General features: G+C 43.9%; 1 protein-coding gene across 1 annotated transcript in view; it reads right to left on the bottom strand.

Moving 5' to 3' along the window:
* Positions 1 to 17,797, bottom strand: part of PLPPR1 (phospholipid phosphatase related 1) — an 863,412-nt gene that overhangs the window by 431,412 nt on the left and 414,203 nt on the right. Inside the window, exon 3 of the mRNA XM_069630811.1 lies at positions 23 to 137. Coding sequence (XP_069486912.1) covers positions 23 to 85 — 63 coding nt within the window. The 5' untranslated portion in view covers positions 86 to 137. The remainder of the gene's footprint in view (positions 1 to 22; positions 138 to 17,797) is intronic.

Raw genomic sequence — 17,797 nt, 5'->3', positions numbered from 1 at the left:
ATTGTTTTAAATCTGCACATACCTCCACAAAGATGAAGCATGGGATGATGGAATAACTTCGATGCGTGTTGTTTCCAATAGCCATCTCTCATCCAATTTCTTGCGAGTTCTCCGTGCAAAAAAATAGAGTTGTTAAGCTGAAAACCAAACACAGACATTATATTTAGTCTTGTGAGTATGTGAACCAAACAACACACCGGGCCTCATTACGACCCAGGCGGTAAGTTACCGCCTGGGTCGTACCTTTACCACCATGGCGTAAACTACATTTACGCCATGGTGGTTGGCGGACTTACCGCCCCATTCCGAGGTTGGCGGGGCGGTAAGTCCCCATTAACCCATTTACCCTTCCCCATTCCCATTTTTGCCCCATAGGGCATAATGGGAGTGGGGAAGGCGTTAATTACGCCACCGTAAATTACGGTGGCGTAATTAACAACAAGGTCCCTTAGCGCCATGGATTTTAACACCTGCTAAAAGCAGGTGTTAAATCCTCCATGGCGCTAAGGGACCTCGGAATCAGGCGGTAAGGGTCGGCGCTGTTTACGCCGCCGTAAGCCCCTTACCGCCTGGGTCGTAATGAGGCCCACACAGTTCTTTCTAAAAGTAGCCTAGAATAATGATCAGATTGATTTTACAAGTAGTGAACAGTTCTCTAAAATGTTTTCTAAAATATTTTTTTTCCAATTTGTTTTAATTAAAAACAAATTGAAATTGTAAACATATCACACAAGCAGTCTAGTCCTTCGGAAGCCCCTAAATCAGAGGCTTGTCTGGCTGAAACTTAAGTGCTTCATTTGGCAGCGATAACAACATACATTTATAAATATGCCCCTTTTTGTCTGGAGTCATACATATAGACATATCTGATTGTGTGTGAATTGAGTGTATGTGAGTGTGTGTGGCATGATGTTGATTTGCTCAAATGTTTTGAAATATTCTGTGAGGGGTTTGTATCATAATGTTTCTTTATGATCAACTTTGCATTGTATTGGATATTAGGGTTACCAGAATGATTTTGTCAATGGCATGAAAGAAAACATTTTTTACGAATGCACAAAAAGATGTGTTTAATAAACATGTATGCATTTGAATGATTTAAATAATGAGTTGATCTAAATGGGTGTTTTAAGGACCACCTTTGACAGTATGTGCACTGTTTGCCTACACTCTGAAGACCACTTATTATAAAACAATGTGTAACACATGTGTTTGACAAGACACCTGTGATTTCTAACCTACACCGCAGACAGAAGGTTTTTTTTTAATTTTATTTAATCACACCGGATAATTTGTGGCCGGATTTATTTGGACTGCAGCACTGGTGTTGCAAGTAACCTTTATTTCATAAAGTGTTTGAGCAACCTATTTTGTTGGTATTTGAAGTTTGTGAAGTCATTTAGATTTTTACTGGATCCCTTTTTTAAGACTCATAAAATTGCATAGAATCAATAGCCCTGGTCACAGGGTCAGGCCTCCACTCCAGAAAAAGGTGTAAATAATAAAATCTGCTTCCAAAGGTTGTGCGGTGTACGGTGACAATCCCAGTATGATTTACTTTATATTTATAAGTTAGACTTTCCCCACATGCTCCCCCACGTGCACTGAGCATGTCAACATGCATGCCACGCTTGCTCCAGTTAAATGTATGAACAATGTGGTAGCCATTCTCAAAAAGCACATAGAATGCACTTGTTGCTTTAGCACCACCTATAAACCGAAACAAACTATTGCATTAGAGTAAAGCTACGGAGAAATGGAATATGAGGAAGGACCCGCAGCTTGTAGGTGTAGTTTGGTTATTTGCCCACCCATTGGCTATCATGGCCATGATAATCCCTATGGCCATTCACACCGAGTTTCTGCCCCTCCCTGCCCAAAACACCTCCTCTTGGGAACTCTTTGAGATTGCTTTAATTAAGCCTTAGCATCCAACATTGCACTCGAAGTGCCTGTCGGAGTTTTCCCAAAGCAGTCTTCTGAGAGTTAATGGCTTAATTGGAGTTGTAAACACTCAACTGATATCATAGAAATGTCTTAACCAGGTCTGCCTTCAACCACTCAATGTATAAGCTCTAAGCGTGTCCTTCACTGAAGTACCATTAAAAACAAGCATTGGCAATGCCAACAAAACTGCTTGTGCATATATATTAGGCATTTGCCAGGCACTTCTGTTAGATGCTCAGGTGCTCGCGCCATTTGGCACCTGCTAACATCCACAGCCAGTTAATAGCACTACGGCAGTGCCTGGCAAGTGCCTTTCCCTCACAAGTGCCTTTCCCACACCTACACAAAAGCCAAAAGAGTTGGAATTGCCAATGCTTGTTTTACTTGCTGCCTTTTTGGAAATGTACAGTTAACCGTAACAAGGTGTACTGCACATCTCTTGGGGGTTGTGCTAATGCTCAAATGATGCACTCTCGATATTCATTTATGACATCCTCTCATCACGTAGGTGGGTGCTGGGAGCACATTTCACAATGACAGGCCAATAAAGGGCCTACCGCGGTGAACTGCTCTACTGAGCAAAAAGAAATGAAAAGCAAGAGGAGGGCCCGCGGGTTACACCGCTGCTGTTCCACTTAGAACAATGTGCATGACAAGGTCAGGAAAGGCCCTGTCAAGCCACACACCTCAGAACCTGTTCCACAAAGGTGCAGTTTAAAGGGGATCCTATTTTCTGAACGCTAGCTAAAATGGACAGAAATGCCCACCAATATATGTAGATGTGCAAAGGGGATTTTAATGAGGGTATCAGTGATGCCCACACTCAATTGCTCTCGTGAATTGGGGGAAGGTATTCTTGACGTGACACACTCGTACATCTCATCCCTTACGCCAAGAAAAGTTTGCCCTCCTTTCTCCCAGTGCAAACATCAAAAGTTGAGTTGTGCTCTGTTATTGCCTCAAATGTGCTTAGCCCCCTCCCCTTTAGCATAGTGCCTCATGCGTCGTTCCATCATCTTAATTGCCCAAGCGCTACATTCGCTACATCCTATTTAGCATTTTAATTCCAAAAGAAAACCTGGCGGGGCTCTCTCTTGGTTCCGGGGACCATTCGTTCTAGACATATCTCCTCAAGATCTTTTTGGGGTCATGGATTGCCTAACTAAACAGCAGCATCGGATCAGAATGAATGTTGCACTCCGGAATTAAGTGTGGAAAGGGTCTGGTGCAGAGTCAAAGGCAAATTAATCTCTGTATCCCTGGATCGAGACGTGCACGGCATAGTAGCATACAAATTTCATTTCTATTTAGTGTCTATAGGGGAAATCTGAGGGGCTGCCCAGCCTGCACACTAAAACCACAGTCACGTGTATTTATTTATTTATTTAGCATCGAGTCAGGCAAGCCTGCGGGCATCAGAGTGCTCAAAGCAACATACAACACATAACACAAAGGCCCTCATTCCAACCCAGGTGTTAAGGGTTTAACAGCGCCGTCGGCGCCGTTAACCCTTAACGCCTGATTTCCACCTTAACGCTAGCTTTTAGCAGGCGTTAAGTACCAAGGCGCTAAGCGTCCTTGGCGCTAATTACGGCACCGTAATTTACGGTGCCGTAATTAGCGCCTTCCCCACTCCCATTATGCCCTATGGGGCAAAAATGGGAATGGGGAAGGGTAAATGGGGAATGGGGATTTACCGCCCCACTCACCTTGGAATGGGGCGGTAAATCCTCCATCCACCATGGTGTAAACGGAGTTTACACCAAGGTGGTAAAGTAGGGAATTTACCACCTGGGTTGGGATGAGGGCCCATGAATCTGGAAATCAAAGGGAGTGCCAAAAGATGGATTGTATGCAAATAAATTTGTCTTTGGATAGTGTTTAAACATGGTTAAAGAGCTGCAACCCCTCAAATCAGGTGGCAGAGTGTTCCAAAGTTTAGATGCAGCCAGTGTCTCTTATGCCTTTGCCCAGAATTGCGCACATTTTGTCTATGGAGGCCATCACCCCATCTTACACGGGGTAGACCCAACATTTTACACTACGCCACTGTGGGAACTGTCCTGTCTCTCAAAGGAAATGTATGATATGATATAATATGGCATTTGTAACGTGCCTATACACAAGTGTTTCAAGGCGCAACTAGGCAAGTGAGGGGGAACAGAGGGAAGACAAACAACGATCCTACTAGGTCAGGTGTCATTCAAATCACACAAGTGCATGGGAAGGGGGAAGGGAGAAAGTGCAAAGGAGAGGGGGAGAGTGCAGTACATGGGATAATAGACTAATAACAAAAGTAAGTACGGCCAGATGGCGGCAAGTGCAAGGGTAAGTGCAGACATCCGGTGTCAAGTGCTGGTAGAGGGACTGTAGGGATACAGCGACAGTCCTGAGTTCAGGGGTTGCCAGGAAGGCAGTGCATGTGTGCGACTGGCGGTGGAGGGGACCTGGGCCCGAGATCAGAGGGTGGCCAGGTAACCAGTGCAGTTTCAGCCAGGGGTTCAGCAGGGGAGAGGAGGATAAAAAGCAAAAGGAAAGAGAAAGGTTTTGAGCTGCTTCTGGAACCGGAGATGGTTCTCCTCAAGTTTCAGTGAGGCAGAGAGGCTGTTCCAGAGGGTGGCCCCAGCCAAAGAGAGAAATCTACCACCAACTCATTACTTTGAGAAGCGACTGACCCTGAGGGAGTTGGAGGCAGATGAGCGAAGAGCTCGAGAAGGAAGATATTTACGAAGAGAGAGGTGAAGGTATTGAGGCCCCACAAGGCCTTGTGGACAATGCTGAGGGTTTTGAACTTAATCCTCACAGCCACTGGGAGCCACTGCAGGGATTTCAGCACTGGAGAGATACGATCCCTGGGCTTGAGGCCAAGGACAAGTCTTGCAGTCCTATTCTGAATAAGTTGCAGTGGACGGAGGATAGAGGCAGCTAGATTTAGAAAGAGGCTATTGCTGTAGCCCAGCCTAGAGAGAACCAGGGCTCTGGAGACAGTGAGCTTCTGGGGGAAGGAGAGGAAAGAAAGAATACCTCTGAGGAGGTACAGCTGGTAGTGGGACTTCTTAGAGATGTCAGAGATGTGAGGAGAGAAGGAGAGTTTGAAGTCAAAGATGACTCCAAGGCTTTTAGCCTCACAGGTGAGCGCAGGAAGGGGGCCACGAGAGGCCATCCATGGAGTGACAGGAAAGGAGGTTACGGTTTTACCATGAAACTATTTTCTGCTGAAAGTTGTAGTAGTAAAACACTGTTTATTCTGGATAAAATGTCTGAAAAACAAAAAAACCCACAGCAGACATGACACTACAATGAATATACAGTATCACAAATCAAACAAACATGTTGTCCAGACATCCTTAGAAGGACATGGCTATAAAGCACTTTTGTCAGATATCCAAAGAATAATCACAAATTAAAATCACACATAAATTAGCAGGCCAGTAAAATCATGCCATATTAATGGCAAACTGAGCCTGGCTTCATGAGCCTGCCCATAGCTTTTAAGGTATTCAGGAAGAAGGAGGCAGTCTACAAAGTGTGGTTTGGAGGTTAGGGCCAGTTAGCCACTTTTGGCATCTCTGAAGGGGGATCAATTTAAGGATCGAATGAGAGGAAACAGCCATTCTTTTGTTATATTTACATACCATCTGGAGAGATTTAAAAAGCGGGCTCCATCTTATTTAGCACCAGCGCCACACTGACCGATCATGATAGAGCTCGAGACCGGTTGATCCAAATGAAACTTGCTTACCACAATTCTGTGTTTGTCCAAAATTGGTAAGACAAGATAGGCCAAGAGGGAATCGTGTCTTCCAATCGAAACATGGTAATTGGCAACCATGGGCTTGATGATTTCCTTTGCTCATCAATTCCTTTCTACATCATTTAATTCTGGGGTAAAGGAAGTGTTCAATATGGCTTCTGGATGTAGAGGTACGGTAGTTGGACTATGGAACCAATTCCCGTATTGGTTGATTTGAAGGTCACACTCACGTTCTTTAGCCACGTCATCTTGTGGAGAGGATTCATGGGACCACAGTTCTTGCTCCAACACATGCAGGACAGAGCCAGGCTTGACAGACCATATTTCTACCCACAGGTTTACATTCCTCAGTATATCCTGCTGGGGTTGAGGTATACATTCTCCCACACACTCTACACAGGCCAATCATTTTAATGCAATCAAGTAAAGGGTACACATGAGAAATCACTGGACAAGTCTCTTCAAGTAAGAGCAACGAAATAAGCTGCTTCAAAGTGAACCAACCTCTGCCCGATTCGATTATGATGTGTTCTTAGTTTTAATCATCGAAAATAGTACATTATAGGAAAGTGTGTCTTAAAGGGCAAAGAGGGGCAGCAGTTTGATCGCCTGATGCAAGTGAAACAGCAGGTTAAACTGAATGCTGTTGCACCGTTTTGTACAATTAGGCGGTTTCACAGAATATTTTCACTGATGCAAGTGCAATTAGCACCAAGGTAACAATGTTCCTATTTATATGGAGGATGAGTTTACATGGGTGCATGCCCCCTGGAGTGAATGAGAGGCACTGCAAGGGGTGATCATTTTTCCTTTTCATGGCTAGTTTCTTAAAATACAGTAAAAATTAGGATCGAAAGCAATTTCTCTTTTCTGCATTTCACAAAGGTTTTAGTCATACAAAAAGAGAAAGCTAGATTTGCTGTAAGGCAACGGTTATGCCACAATGCGAATGTTAAGGCCATTTTGCAGAACGTTTGCATCAGTGTAAGCAGAATTAGTGCCCGGCGGGGGGCATGGTTTCAGCCCCCTAGCCAATGAGGAGGGTCAGAACATGGGTTTACCACATGGTAAAGCCTGTGTTCCGAGCCTCCTCTGAGCTGAAGGACGGTGTCTTCCCCCGTCAGATAATCAGGTAAGTGCTCCCCTATTGTTAAAGCCTTCACTTTGCTTGGGTTTCTAACTAGCCCGGGTATTACCTGGACCGGCAATGCCACCCCACCTGAGTAATATTGCTTAATTATCGCTAGTTCAAAAAGTATATTTTTTCAATTCATTTTTGCGCCAGGCAAAGGATTAAGAGGAGGGCCTACATTGTCACGATGAATGCATTGTTATTCCAGAGTATCTGCATCTCTCACTCTAATGCCTGGACCCTCCTGCAGACCCTCTGCAGATCGTGACTCTTAAAGTATCCAGCCACCCCGATTCTCTCTGCAAAGCATCCTCTTTGCATGCTTCACCGTGCACCACGTGCATCGCTTTGCATGATTTCATTATGCATGCAAAGCATTTTGGATCCCTGATTTCATGTCAGAACTGCGAGCTAATATTGGTTGCATTGTCCTTTCATGTCAAAGAGCAACGTCGAGATGAATTTAAATGAAGAATGGTGGTAAAAAACATCTCCTGCAGATTCTAGGATACTGTCTCTTGTATTGATGCGCCACTATCAAGTACGTCAATTTGATTTTCTCCCTGCCCCCCCCCCCAGTATATATTGGTTGGCAATTGAAACTATAAGTACAATTGATTACTGTTTTGTTCAATAATATATTACATCAAATTCTAATTTTACAATAAGGAAAATGTTTTCAGTGTTGCATTTGTCTAATGTTTATAGATAATGGGATTTAGACCTATCCTGAGCCTTCCATGGTTAAAATTCTTGTTTTCGGAAAATTAGATTTGTGATAGAATTTGTTATATGCCAATTGTGCAGTGTGATCTCTCCCTTAACGTTCCACTCATGTAGAAGAGGGAGACCCATTTCATCTGAAATGTGTGTTCACACCATGGGGCGCAAGTTCCTTTGTACTTTGCTTGTTGTCCTTTATTGGCATACCTGTCGCCTACACATGGCGCAGTGTTGCTTTTCTGTTGGGCATCTACTTGAGTCCACACGGGTACTAAGAAGAGCTCTGGGAGCAAGTGTATATTCTTGCGGTATAAGTTAATGCCTGGTCTCACAAGAGACACTGTGCCTCATGCTTCCAGTGGCTAATGTTAATTGTTTAGTCACTTCATGGCCCTTTCAGGGGGTGCTCACACCTCACAAACATGTACAATGTAGCACCTTTTGCTTTGGGATTGACCTCAAATCTCATTCTATGGAAGGCCCCGCTTAAGGAAACTCCCGGGATCAACTGAAGGTGGTGACTGCCTCACCTTGCTGGTGATTAGAGCCTAATGGGGTCATTATTATTTGCATTGTGATTATTATCGTCAGTTATCTTTTTATCTGACTAAAATTTAGGAAAACGTGGCTAATACATTTTCTGGATTCCAAACATAGAGATCAGTTTGGGTCGCAAGAAAGTAAAGCCCTAGTAGTGAAGCAAAGGGGGGGGGCGGGCTGGGGGTGGCTAGTTAACAAGGGAGGAGTTTAGCAAGTTTCTTTCTGCTGGTTTGGTGAAAATGCCTTCTAAGAGAGTCAAAACAGCCAATAAACCACATCCCAAAGCAATAAGAATGGTCAAATATGTTCTTTTTGCCACGGTTAGGTGAAGTGTTTTGGATACTCATATACTGTGTGAAGGACGAATCTACGAAGGGAAATATTAAATAGTCTAAGATAATTACCATTGGATTTCGAAACAGAAATGGTGGTAAAACCTGGGAGAACCAGCACAGATCATTGCTTGTGGCTCAAAACATCTATGCTTGGTACTCAGAGCGCCCGCTGGATCATGTAGGACGTGCATAAAACTAAAAGAATTCCTCAAAATGGTCCAATGGGTCAGGCAAACAAGGATCAAGAGTGACAAGAGTCACTGAATCACACAGCGTCGGAGCCTCAAAGAAGAACCAAATCATAGGGGTTTGACTCATCGGCAGCCGATAATGGTGGAGTTTGTAGGGTTGTAGGAGCAGGTGTTTACAGGGTAAGCTGAACAATGTGCTTTGAAAGGGGTTTGGCTGTTTGCAGCGGTTTGGTGATCTTTGTTGATAGTGAATTACATATGTAGTATCTTGATCTCTATTTGTCAATTCTGATTGTTAATATGTTTATAAGGCTCCTTTTCTGTCTTTCCTTTTTATCCCTTCTTTTTTCTCTCCAAAAGGTTTTCTCTGTAATGTTGCTTCTTTTTTCTCCCCTTTGTATCACCACAAATGTTTATCAAAACAAAAACATGTTTTCCCTTTTGTATTCTTAATCCACTTTGTCTGTGTTTGTGTCTTTTTTGGCCATGTGTGTTTCATTATATTTGTTTCCTTGCACTGTCAGAAACCTGAGGGTATTCTCACTGCTACTCTCCTTGGATCCTCTGTGCGGGTGGCCAGGGAAAGGCAATCGCTCTTGGATCCTGACTCTTGGGGTGGAGAAGCGAGGGAGGATCACCTGGGTGGAGGGTCCTTGAGGATTGGGAGTGGGGTGCTCTCAGGCGAGAAATAGTATCCCCCTTTTCCTAGTAATGATCAAACTAACCCTCCCCCAACCTTTATGGGCTATTATAAGCCAGCTCCCCTAATTGTTCCACATGTAACACTTGACAGTACTGGGACAAAGAATACACAACTAAGAGTAATGCAGACTATCCTCTTCCACTACTCTGGTACTGGGGGGAGGAAGATGCCTGCTAAGTGCTGTGAGGGACAGGCATTTTCCTTTAATTGTGGTCTGCAGTCTGTGTCAAGGGGGTGCAGGTGTAGAAAGAGAGACAGGCCCAGCAGGAAAGGAGCTTAAGGAGGCTGTCGTGGTGGGACCGGAGAACAAGCCAGGACGCCAGCAGTTGTCCAAGAGGACTTGGGGGACCCGGTTTGAGTGGGCCATGTACTTCCCACAAGTCTGGCAGACTTTGTAGCTCAGCATGAGCAACAGGAGCTGAAGAGAAGCCCAGAGCAAAGAGGAGACAATCCACATCCTGGAGGAAACATTGGAGGTGCCAGAGTGTTGAAGGAAACACATGGCAAGAGCGCGGGGCTCGCGCCAGTGGCTTTCTTGGCTTCACAAGCTGAAAGGAAGTTACAGGAGCCCTCAGAGAAAAGCACAGAAGGCTGGTGAGTGTTGGAACAGGAGCTCAAGCCATGGGACGCTCCTATAGGACCACAAGTGAGTAATGGTCTGTGAATCAAGCAAATGCATGTTGAATACCAAACTAAATGGAAATTTAACAGTGAAGCAAAAAAGTACATATTGAATACTGAACATAATTAAGCAACACAAGCACCCATTTAACACTGAACTGAAATAAAATAATATTGAATATATGTTGCACAATGATTTAACTCAAACTTTGAAAACAAGTACATTAAACGCTGAAGCAAGCCAAACAGTGAGCTTTTATCAGTGAATGCAGTGTGGCAAGGCCACTGTTGGGGAGAAGTTGGACCCCCACCAGGGCTCTTGGGGGTCCCAGCTATGGGAGGCCCCAACACCTCCCATTTTGCCCAAAGGAATGCAGCAGAGTTCCAAGCAAGCAGCAACATGTTCCAAACTGCATTTATTTCTGGGCAGCAAAAAACACACAGAGGGCTTTGTGCACAGCGAAAATCCAGGCACCGTCTCCCCCAGGGCTGGCTTGCAAGCCAGCTTTGTAACACACTGCAGGCTGACATCACAGAATTGGACCAGCTCCCAGAAACCTATCTCATCCTAGAATTGGCTGCTAAACTGATAGATAACCTATAGTGCCCTTATAGGACATCTGATCATTGGACCTCTGGACTTTGGTGTCAGTGGGCTGGTTTAACTGCCCCCCCCCATTACCTAATTCTAAATTTGTTGCATTGTGAATTTGTTCCCATTAGTTTTAGCTTGAACACGCTTTTCGCCCCTGGGCCCTCAGGGTTCATTGGCCAGAGCTGAGCCATTCTTGTTACAATTATGTTTCAAATGATGTGCGAGTCTTGCGAAAATGTCTTTTGTTCCCAGAGAAAAAACACTGGGCCCTGGGTGTTCTGCTCTGACTTACTCGTACTTGTGAAGAATTAAAAATGCTTCTCTGCCAGAGTTCACTGTCGTTCAAGGAAATGAATTGTATCTTGCTTTAAGACCTTGGGCTGCTCCTGGGTTTGCGAGGCGCATTGCTGAAGTCAGCACAAATCCCCACTGCGGCTGGTGTTCTTTTTAGACAAGTGTACTTGGGTGTAATTGTCCTGAAACATGGCTTTACACTGTGCCATTAGATCAGGTTAATTCATATAAGCATCTGCAAGCCTTTAAACAGGAATTTTTGTGTTTTGTAGATTCTGGTATTGCTGCATTGAGGCTAATGTAGCATGTAGGTTGCAACGTTGGTGAAGTGGGTGTCTTTCAGCATATTTGTCACCCATGGGCGGACTGGATCCTGGTGTACATGATAGTGCGCTCATTATTCTTCCTGCTGTTCTTCCTGATGATGTGCCTGGGGTGAGGGGGAAGGAGTTTGATCTCGATTTTCTCTCTTCACCACTGTTTGGCAAGAGGTATGTGACACATGGTGCCAGAGGGACGAACTATCAAGGAGAAGGCAGAGGAGCGCAAGATTACACACTAAGCCAAGTGGTCAATAAAAGTAAGTAAAGGTGACTTGGTGCACAGGAGCAAGTGCCTAGCAACCTGTGTGTGCTAAGGAACTCAGGGATCCTGGTTGCACGACCTGTGATGGGTGGACCGTGCAGTCCGACAACTGTGCCTAGACCAGAGAGCCCTGAATGGAGAAAGCTAAGGACACTGCAAAACAGCCCAGTGAAACCCCTGCAAAGTGAGGATGTGTTTTTGTTAAAACTTTTGAAAAGACTGAAGCAAGTGTAATTAATGACATTGATGTCTTGGGGAAGGGAGACCTGAAACTCTTGTAGGGGGGTATTTGGGGTTGTTTTAAAATGGATGTCCGCATGGGAAATGTACGAACATTTTTGTATTGCGTACATTCCCGATGCAGACATTTCCATCGCAAGTTAATAACCCGCAGGAAAATCACACAGATTCGAGGTCTCAGATGTGTGCCTCTTGTGACTGTGGGCTCAGTAGGTGCTAAACGTTCACATCCAGAGCCAGCTCCGGAAGAGGAGAGGAGGGGGTGCTGATGGAATGTTTGCCAGTGGTTGGCCAACAATGGAGGTTTTGACCCTGCCACAGGAGGATTTTGTGAAAGAGGAAGTGAAGGAGTTAGTGTTGGAGGAGACAGAAAAGCAAGATGTGGACTAGACAGAGATGGTTACCAAGGAGATGTCTGAGGAGGCAGAAGAAGCATGTGTATCTGCACGTGTTTTTTGTTGGATAGGAGGCATTGCAAGCACAGGCATCCCTTGCCAGGTGTCCGACGGTACAAAGGACTTCTCGGGCCATTTCAGTGCCCATCAGGTCTTAAGGATGTGGTGACTTCAGTTTGCTGGAGGCACAAGACAGCGAGGAGTCAGGTAGGCCATTTGATACGAAATGTATGTAACACACAAGTGAGTGGTTGCAAGTTAACCTTACAATTGGGGTGCACCAAAGAAGTGTTGCTCATTGTGGCCCACCACAATGCACAACCACATGGAACTGAAGCATTGCCTGACTATCATTGGATGCAGGTCAGCCTCCAGTGGTCCCTCATCCACTGCATTCAATGACCTTGGCCGTGAAGCCAGCGGTGCGGGCTGCACTTCTATAGCCACTAGTAAGTGGAGTGTTTAAACTTCAGGTACGTAATCTTTCAAAAAGACAAACAAAAAGAATCTCTTTTCAAGTGTGGCTGTATATTATTCTTAACTCTCACGAGATCTTAGGTCTCTTATTCCTGCAGATGCCTATACGGGTGGCCAATGCATTTCGGAATAAATTCCTTCATCAGGGCCTGGTAAAAATCAATGCAACACCCATTTAAGTTGCACCCTCCAGCAGTGAGATGGCAATGAGGGAGTGTCCTTAGAGGAGGCCGCTCTTGATTTTTACTATTCACAGAAACATTGGTGCAATCAACACCCAGTTCTGGTCCCTCTCAGGCTGACAAGCACCTCTTCCACTACAACCTGTGCCAATGGCATCATCTGTACGGTGAGCCTTAGTCCCACTACCAGTACCAACACCACTGCAGCTAGTTGTTACTGGAAGCCCTGTGGGTGTGCTGATATTTGGGAACGAATGGAGGGATACAATGATGCATCATGCTGGCTCTTCTGCCTGTGTTGCCGTTGACCATTAGTCAGGGCGAGCAGAATTAGAAATCAGAGGTAGAAGACATGGAGGGGCACATCCTCTGGCACCAAACTACATGTGAATGAGTGAGCCTTGGGCAAGGTGTGAGGCAGAGGGCACAGAGGGCAGGTGGAGTGACTGTTCTCTGAGCTGGAAGGATAGTTGCTGCATATAGCAGCATCAGCTCTTCAAGTGTGTGAGATGGTCACAATAAGTTGCAGGAACTGCTTAGCTGGGCCACTGTCTGAAGATTTGAACAGAGAATGAACAATGTTGAGAAAGGAGTTAAGTTGATAACTGGATTTAATATAGTGTATGGACTAAATGTTGACCCACATAGTTACCATCTAGTTGTTATTGGGACATGAATGGCAAATATCCAATGAATCAGGTTCCACTTGTTTTTAGTGTATATATTCATATATTTCACCCACAGCAGGTGAAATGCTTCTAACCAGGAAAGGTCCTCTTGTTATATTTATGTTTAGGCCATAGAAGGAGGAAAGAGTAATTTGTATTGGGCATGGTGGAGGCATAGGAAACACATCAAGCCCCCGCTGACTTCAATGTCAATGTTTCCTGGGCAAGATAAAGAAGTAGCCACAAATGTAGAATTTGAAGAACATGTGTTGTGCTATTGAACAATAATACACATTCTATTTTTTTAATATCCTAATTGGTTAGTTATGTAAATGTACCATTGTGTTGCTCTTGTTATGCTAATAATAGCGTGTTTTGTAAAGCAACAGTTTAGATGTTTGAAATTTTGGAAAACACAACAGAGCAGTTAATACTTTTTGCAGAATATGAAATTGCAACACCACAAATTATTTCTGTTGGAACTCATAGCTTGTGTTTCTGATTGTGCTTTAATGACAAGCAGTCACTAGAGTAGGCCTACACCTGCACATGTGCAGCTCTCATTTCACTAGGGGAAGAACAGAAATGATTACCAGGGGAACAAGTGTGTGCCCTGATGGAAACTGAAAGTGGATTGCTGTGGATTATTATTGTGGTTATGAAAATGCTGGGCAGTGCTCAAGAAAATAACAATAGCAGCACAAATGCTTAGGACATCTATTATTAATAGTATGTCAGCCCCAGTCAGTCATTAGAGCTACAGTAAAACATCAGCAACATTTCTGGGGTGACAGCAAAGACTGAGGCTGACATGGTGACTAGCTGGTGGTGGTGATAGGGTTACAGCAGAGATATGCTGCCTTCATACCAGTCGTGAACATGGTGTTGTAACTCTTTCCCCAGGACATAGATTTATTGAATAGAGTGCAGGTAGCAAAATGCTCCTAAAAGCATAACGAACTCCCCCACTTTGGACATTCTTTTTAGTCATGGAAGACATGCCCTCCTAAACTCTTCTGGTAGTGAAGGTGCGTGTGGTGGTGGCAGCAGTAATGGTGCTTTGGCTGCCAAAAACTAATGCTTTGCACTTTCAGTTTTGACAGGCAGCCTTCGAAAGACCCTGGAGAAAAGGTGGAAGAGCAACTTTGCCCTTCTCGCCTATATTATTAGAACTGTGGTATTTTCCTATGTCTCTTTTATATCTCTGGTTTCAATACTCGTATTGTGGCCTGGACACAGTGACGTCACCAGCTTCAAATTGATCATTTTGATCATCACCATTATTGTGAGACTCATCATCAGATGATGTGGGTGGTGATTTAGTTGGCCACCTCTGTCCTTTTATTAGTACATATAATATTTATCTCCTAGCCCCTTCTGTCTCAGAGGCAGTGTGCTGAATTCCATTCATATGCCTCTATCGCCCCCTTCTCTTTTAGGGGATATAGAAAAGGATGGCATTCAAAATGGTAATCTCTGTCTAGCCACAAGAAGATAGCACAGTGTGGGCTCAGTTCAGCCACTCAAGTCACTGCCTTTACTAAAAGGAATTCTAAGATGTGTTATTCACAACCACACAACTGGTAATAAGGGTGTTGATCTGGCCACTAAAAGATGACACATCGATTAACAGCCAATGACTGTGCGCTTCTTCTGCATACCAAGAAATATAGATGTTTTCTCTGCAGCTACTATTTTGTTTGGGCATAATAGCAAAACTCACTCAGTTACAGACACTGAATGCACTTTCACACCTAAAAAGATGTGTTATTCACAACTTAGGAATTAGTGTGAATTATTGTCTCTGGCCACTGAAAGATTGTGCACTGATTTACAGACACCCACTGAAGGTAATCTTTGTGTGCACGCCAAGCAATGTAAGAAATGTACTCTGAAAAACTATTTGATCTGGCCACAAAAAGACAGTCCACTCAGTTACAGACATTGGATGCACTCTCTTGCCCAAAATGAATTCTAAGATATTCTATTTGTAATGTTCAGAATGTACGACAAGTGTTTGGTCAGGTCACTTAAAGATGTCAAACCTATTTACAAACAATGAATATAATCTCCTCCTGACTATCAAGAAATATCAGAATTTGTTTCCTGAAACTAGTATTTGGAATGGCCTCACAAAGATGACATTGCTTAAGAGTACATATAGGTTTTGCTATTCACAATTTCACAACTTGGGGCAAGTACTTAGTCTGGCCGCTAAAAGATTGCATGCTAATTTACATCCAGTGAAAGTAATCTCCTCCGCCTACTAGGAAACATCAAACGTTTTGTCTGCTTATTTGATATGGCCACACAAATGAGAGACCATCAGGTGCATACAATAATGTTCTATCTGAATGAAAAGGAATTGTAAGACTTATTATCCACAACCTCACCCCTTGTGGGCAAGATTTGGTCTGGCCATTAAAGGTTGGAATACTGATTAGGTCATCTGTATGTAATCCACACCTCTCTACCATGAAATATAATATATTGTCTCTGCAACTAGTTTTTGGTCAGGCCACAACAACGTTACACACTAAGTTACAGATAATGATTGAAACCTTTTGCCTAACACGAACTCCAAATGTTGTTCTTCACAACGTGTGGAATATATTTTGACTGGCTACTTAAACATTAAACACTGATTTAGAGTATTTTAATGTAATCTAATCTCCTGCCTATCAAAAAATATTTGAGTTTTTCTCTGAAACTGTCAGAAGTTGTCACAGATAACTGGACCTCCTCACCGTACAGACCTGCTAATACCAAAGTACACCTGAGTACTACATAAATGCACTGCTGTGTGAATTGAAAACAAAAGGTGCGAAGGATATTAACAAAAACAACCTTGCCCAAGGTAGCTGCAAGAAAATAGGATCCAATATGGTAAGTGATAAGACCAATATATGCTGCATTAAATATCAACAATGATACACTATATACCCATACCTGGAAGAAGATTCTGTGATGAGCTAACTGAAGATCCACGAAACAAGTAATACACCCCTACCTGCCAGGGAAAGCCTGCAAACAAAAGAAAACTAGATGGACTGAAGGCCAATTAAAGTTCAGGATTGGTTGTAGTTCGAAGGTGAAAGTTCCATTCCAACTCCAAGGTTCTATACAAAAATGGCGCTTTCAGATGCAGTCGAAGAGAAAATGCCAAGTTCTGGTACGCAGTGTTCTTCAGTCCGTACTTAAGGGGTAATCCAAGATATGATATCTGATATGATAAGTCATTTATAACGCACCTGTACACAACATGAAGAATTCAATTGCAGTCTGAGTTCTGATAAACAGTGGAATCTATACAGTTCAATCCAAAAAAAGAAGGATGTGGCACAAAACAGAGTTCACCAAAATCAGGGACAAGTTCACTGTGGAGGACAATAAACAAAGCAAAAGAACAAGATGCCATCATGGAAGAAGGAGACACACAGAGACATTTGGGAATCACTGATCAAGATGCTACTCGATGCAGTCTGACTAAGGAGCAATGCTGCTTCAACTGTAGGACCCCAAATGTGTCAGACACAGATCACGTTGTCCCAGTGAATGCTGGTAAGTGTAGTTCAGTCCGATAAGATTTTCAAGCATGGTACTTCAAACATTAGCCCTAAGTCCACAGTGACCCACGTGATAAGGCCTCCTGATGGCCTGCTCTTCAAACCCTTCATTCTTGGATGGAGAATTGTGCATGCCCCTTTTCATAGCATGAGGCCCGAACCAGGAATATTTGGTTTGATGCTATAAACTACTGACAATCAAAATCCTTAGTCTTGACTTGTAATCCCCTATATTGAATGAAAAGATGGCACTTCCTCTTCTTCTCACACGGGGTCACCTAACAGGATAATCTGCAATGTTCTAACCCAAACCTCGCGGTACTTGGCAGGTAAACCAACCATCTGCAATGAAAGGCTAAGGGAGGCTGAGGGAAGGGAGGTTGGGTTACACCCTCAACGAATGGCACCCCTAAATCTTTTCCAAATCTAAATTCCTGGTGCATCATCAATTAACTCTATATCAAAAGTTATCGTACTTTCCCCAATACCTGCCCAAACCCTTCACTTTGAGCCCTCACCATGTCTTACACCACACCCCATCTTGCAATTCCCTTTGAGACGACTAGCTTGGTGGAACTCAGCAGGTATTATCCTAAATGATAATGTCCCACTGGGGCTGATGGCCATGTGATCCCACTCTACCTCATGAGTGGGGAATTGATGCCTGCATCACTCATTCCGGCATCCCAGGTGGGGAAAGGAGAAAAATAAAGGGGGCTGCAGCACTTACTCCTGGCACCCAATGTCCCCTTGCATCCAACTGACATTACAGGACATCCCTAAATGATACAAGTTGACCAGTAAGCCTGCGCAAATGTATTTTGGTGAACCAGGTTAAAACGCTCCCCA

This window comes from Ambystoma mexicanum, chromosome 6q, assembly GCF_040938575.1.
Source record: "Ambystoma mexicanum isolate Mex_15411 chromosome 6q, UKY_AmexF1_1, whole genome shotgun sequence".
Taxonomy (NCBI): domain Eukaryota; kingdom Metazoa; phylum Chordata; class Amphibia; order Caudata; family Ambystomatidae; genus Ambystoma; species Ambystoma mexicanum.
Note: the sequence above shows the minus strand (reverse complement) of the source record. Positions and strands in the feature narration are given on the sequence as shown.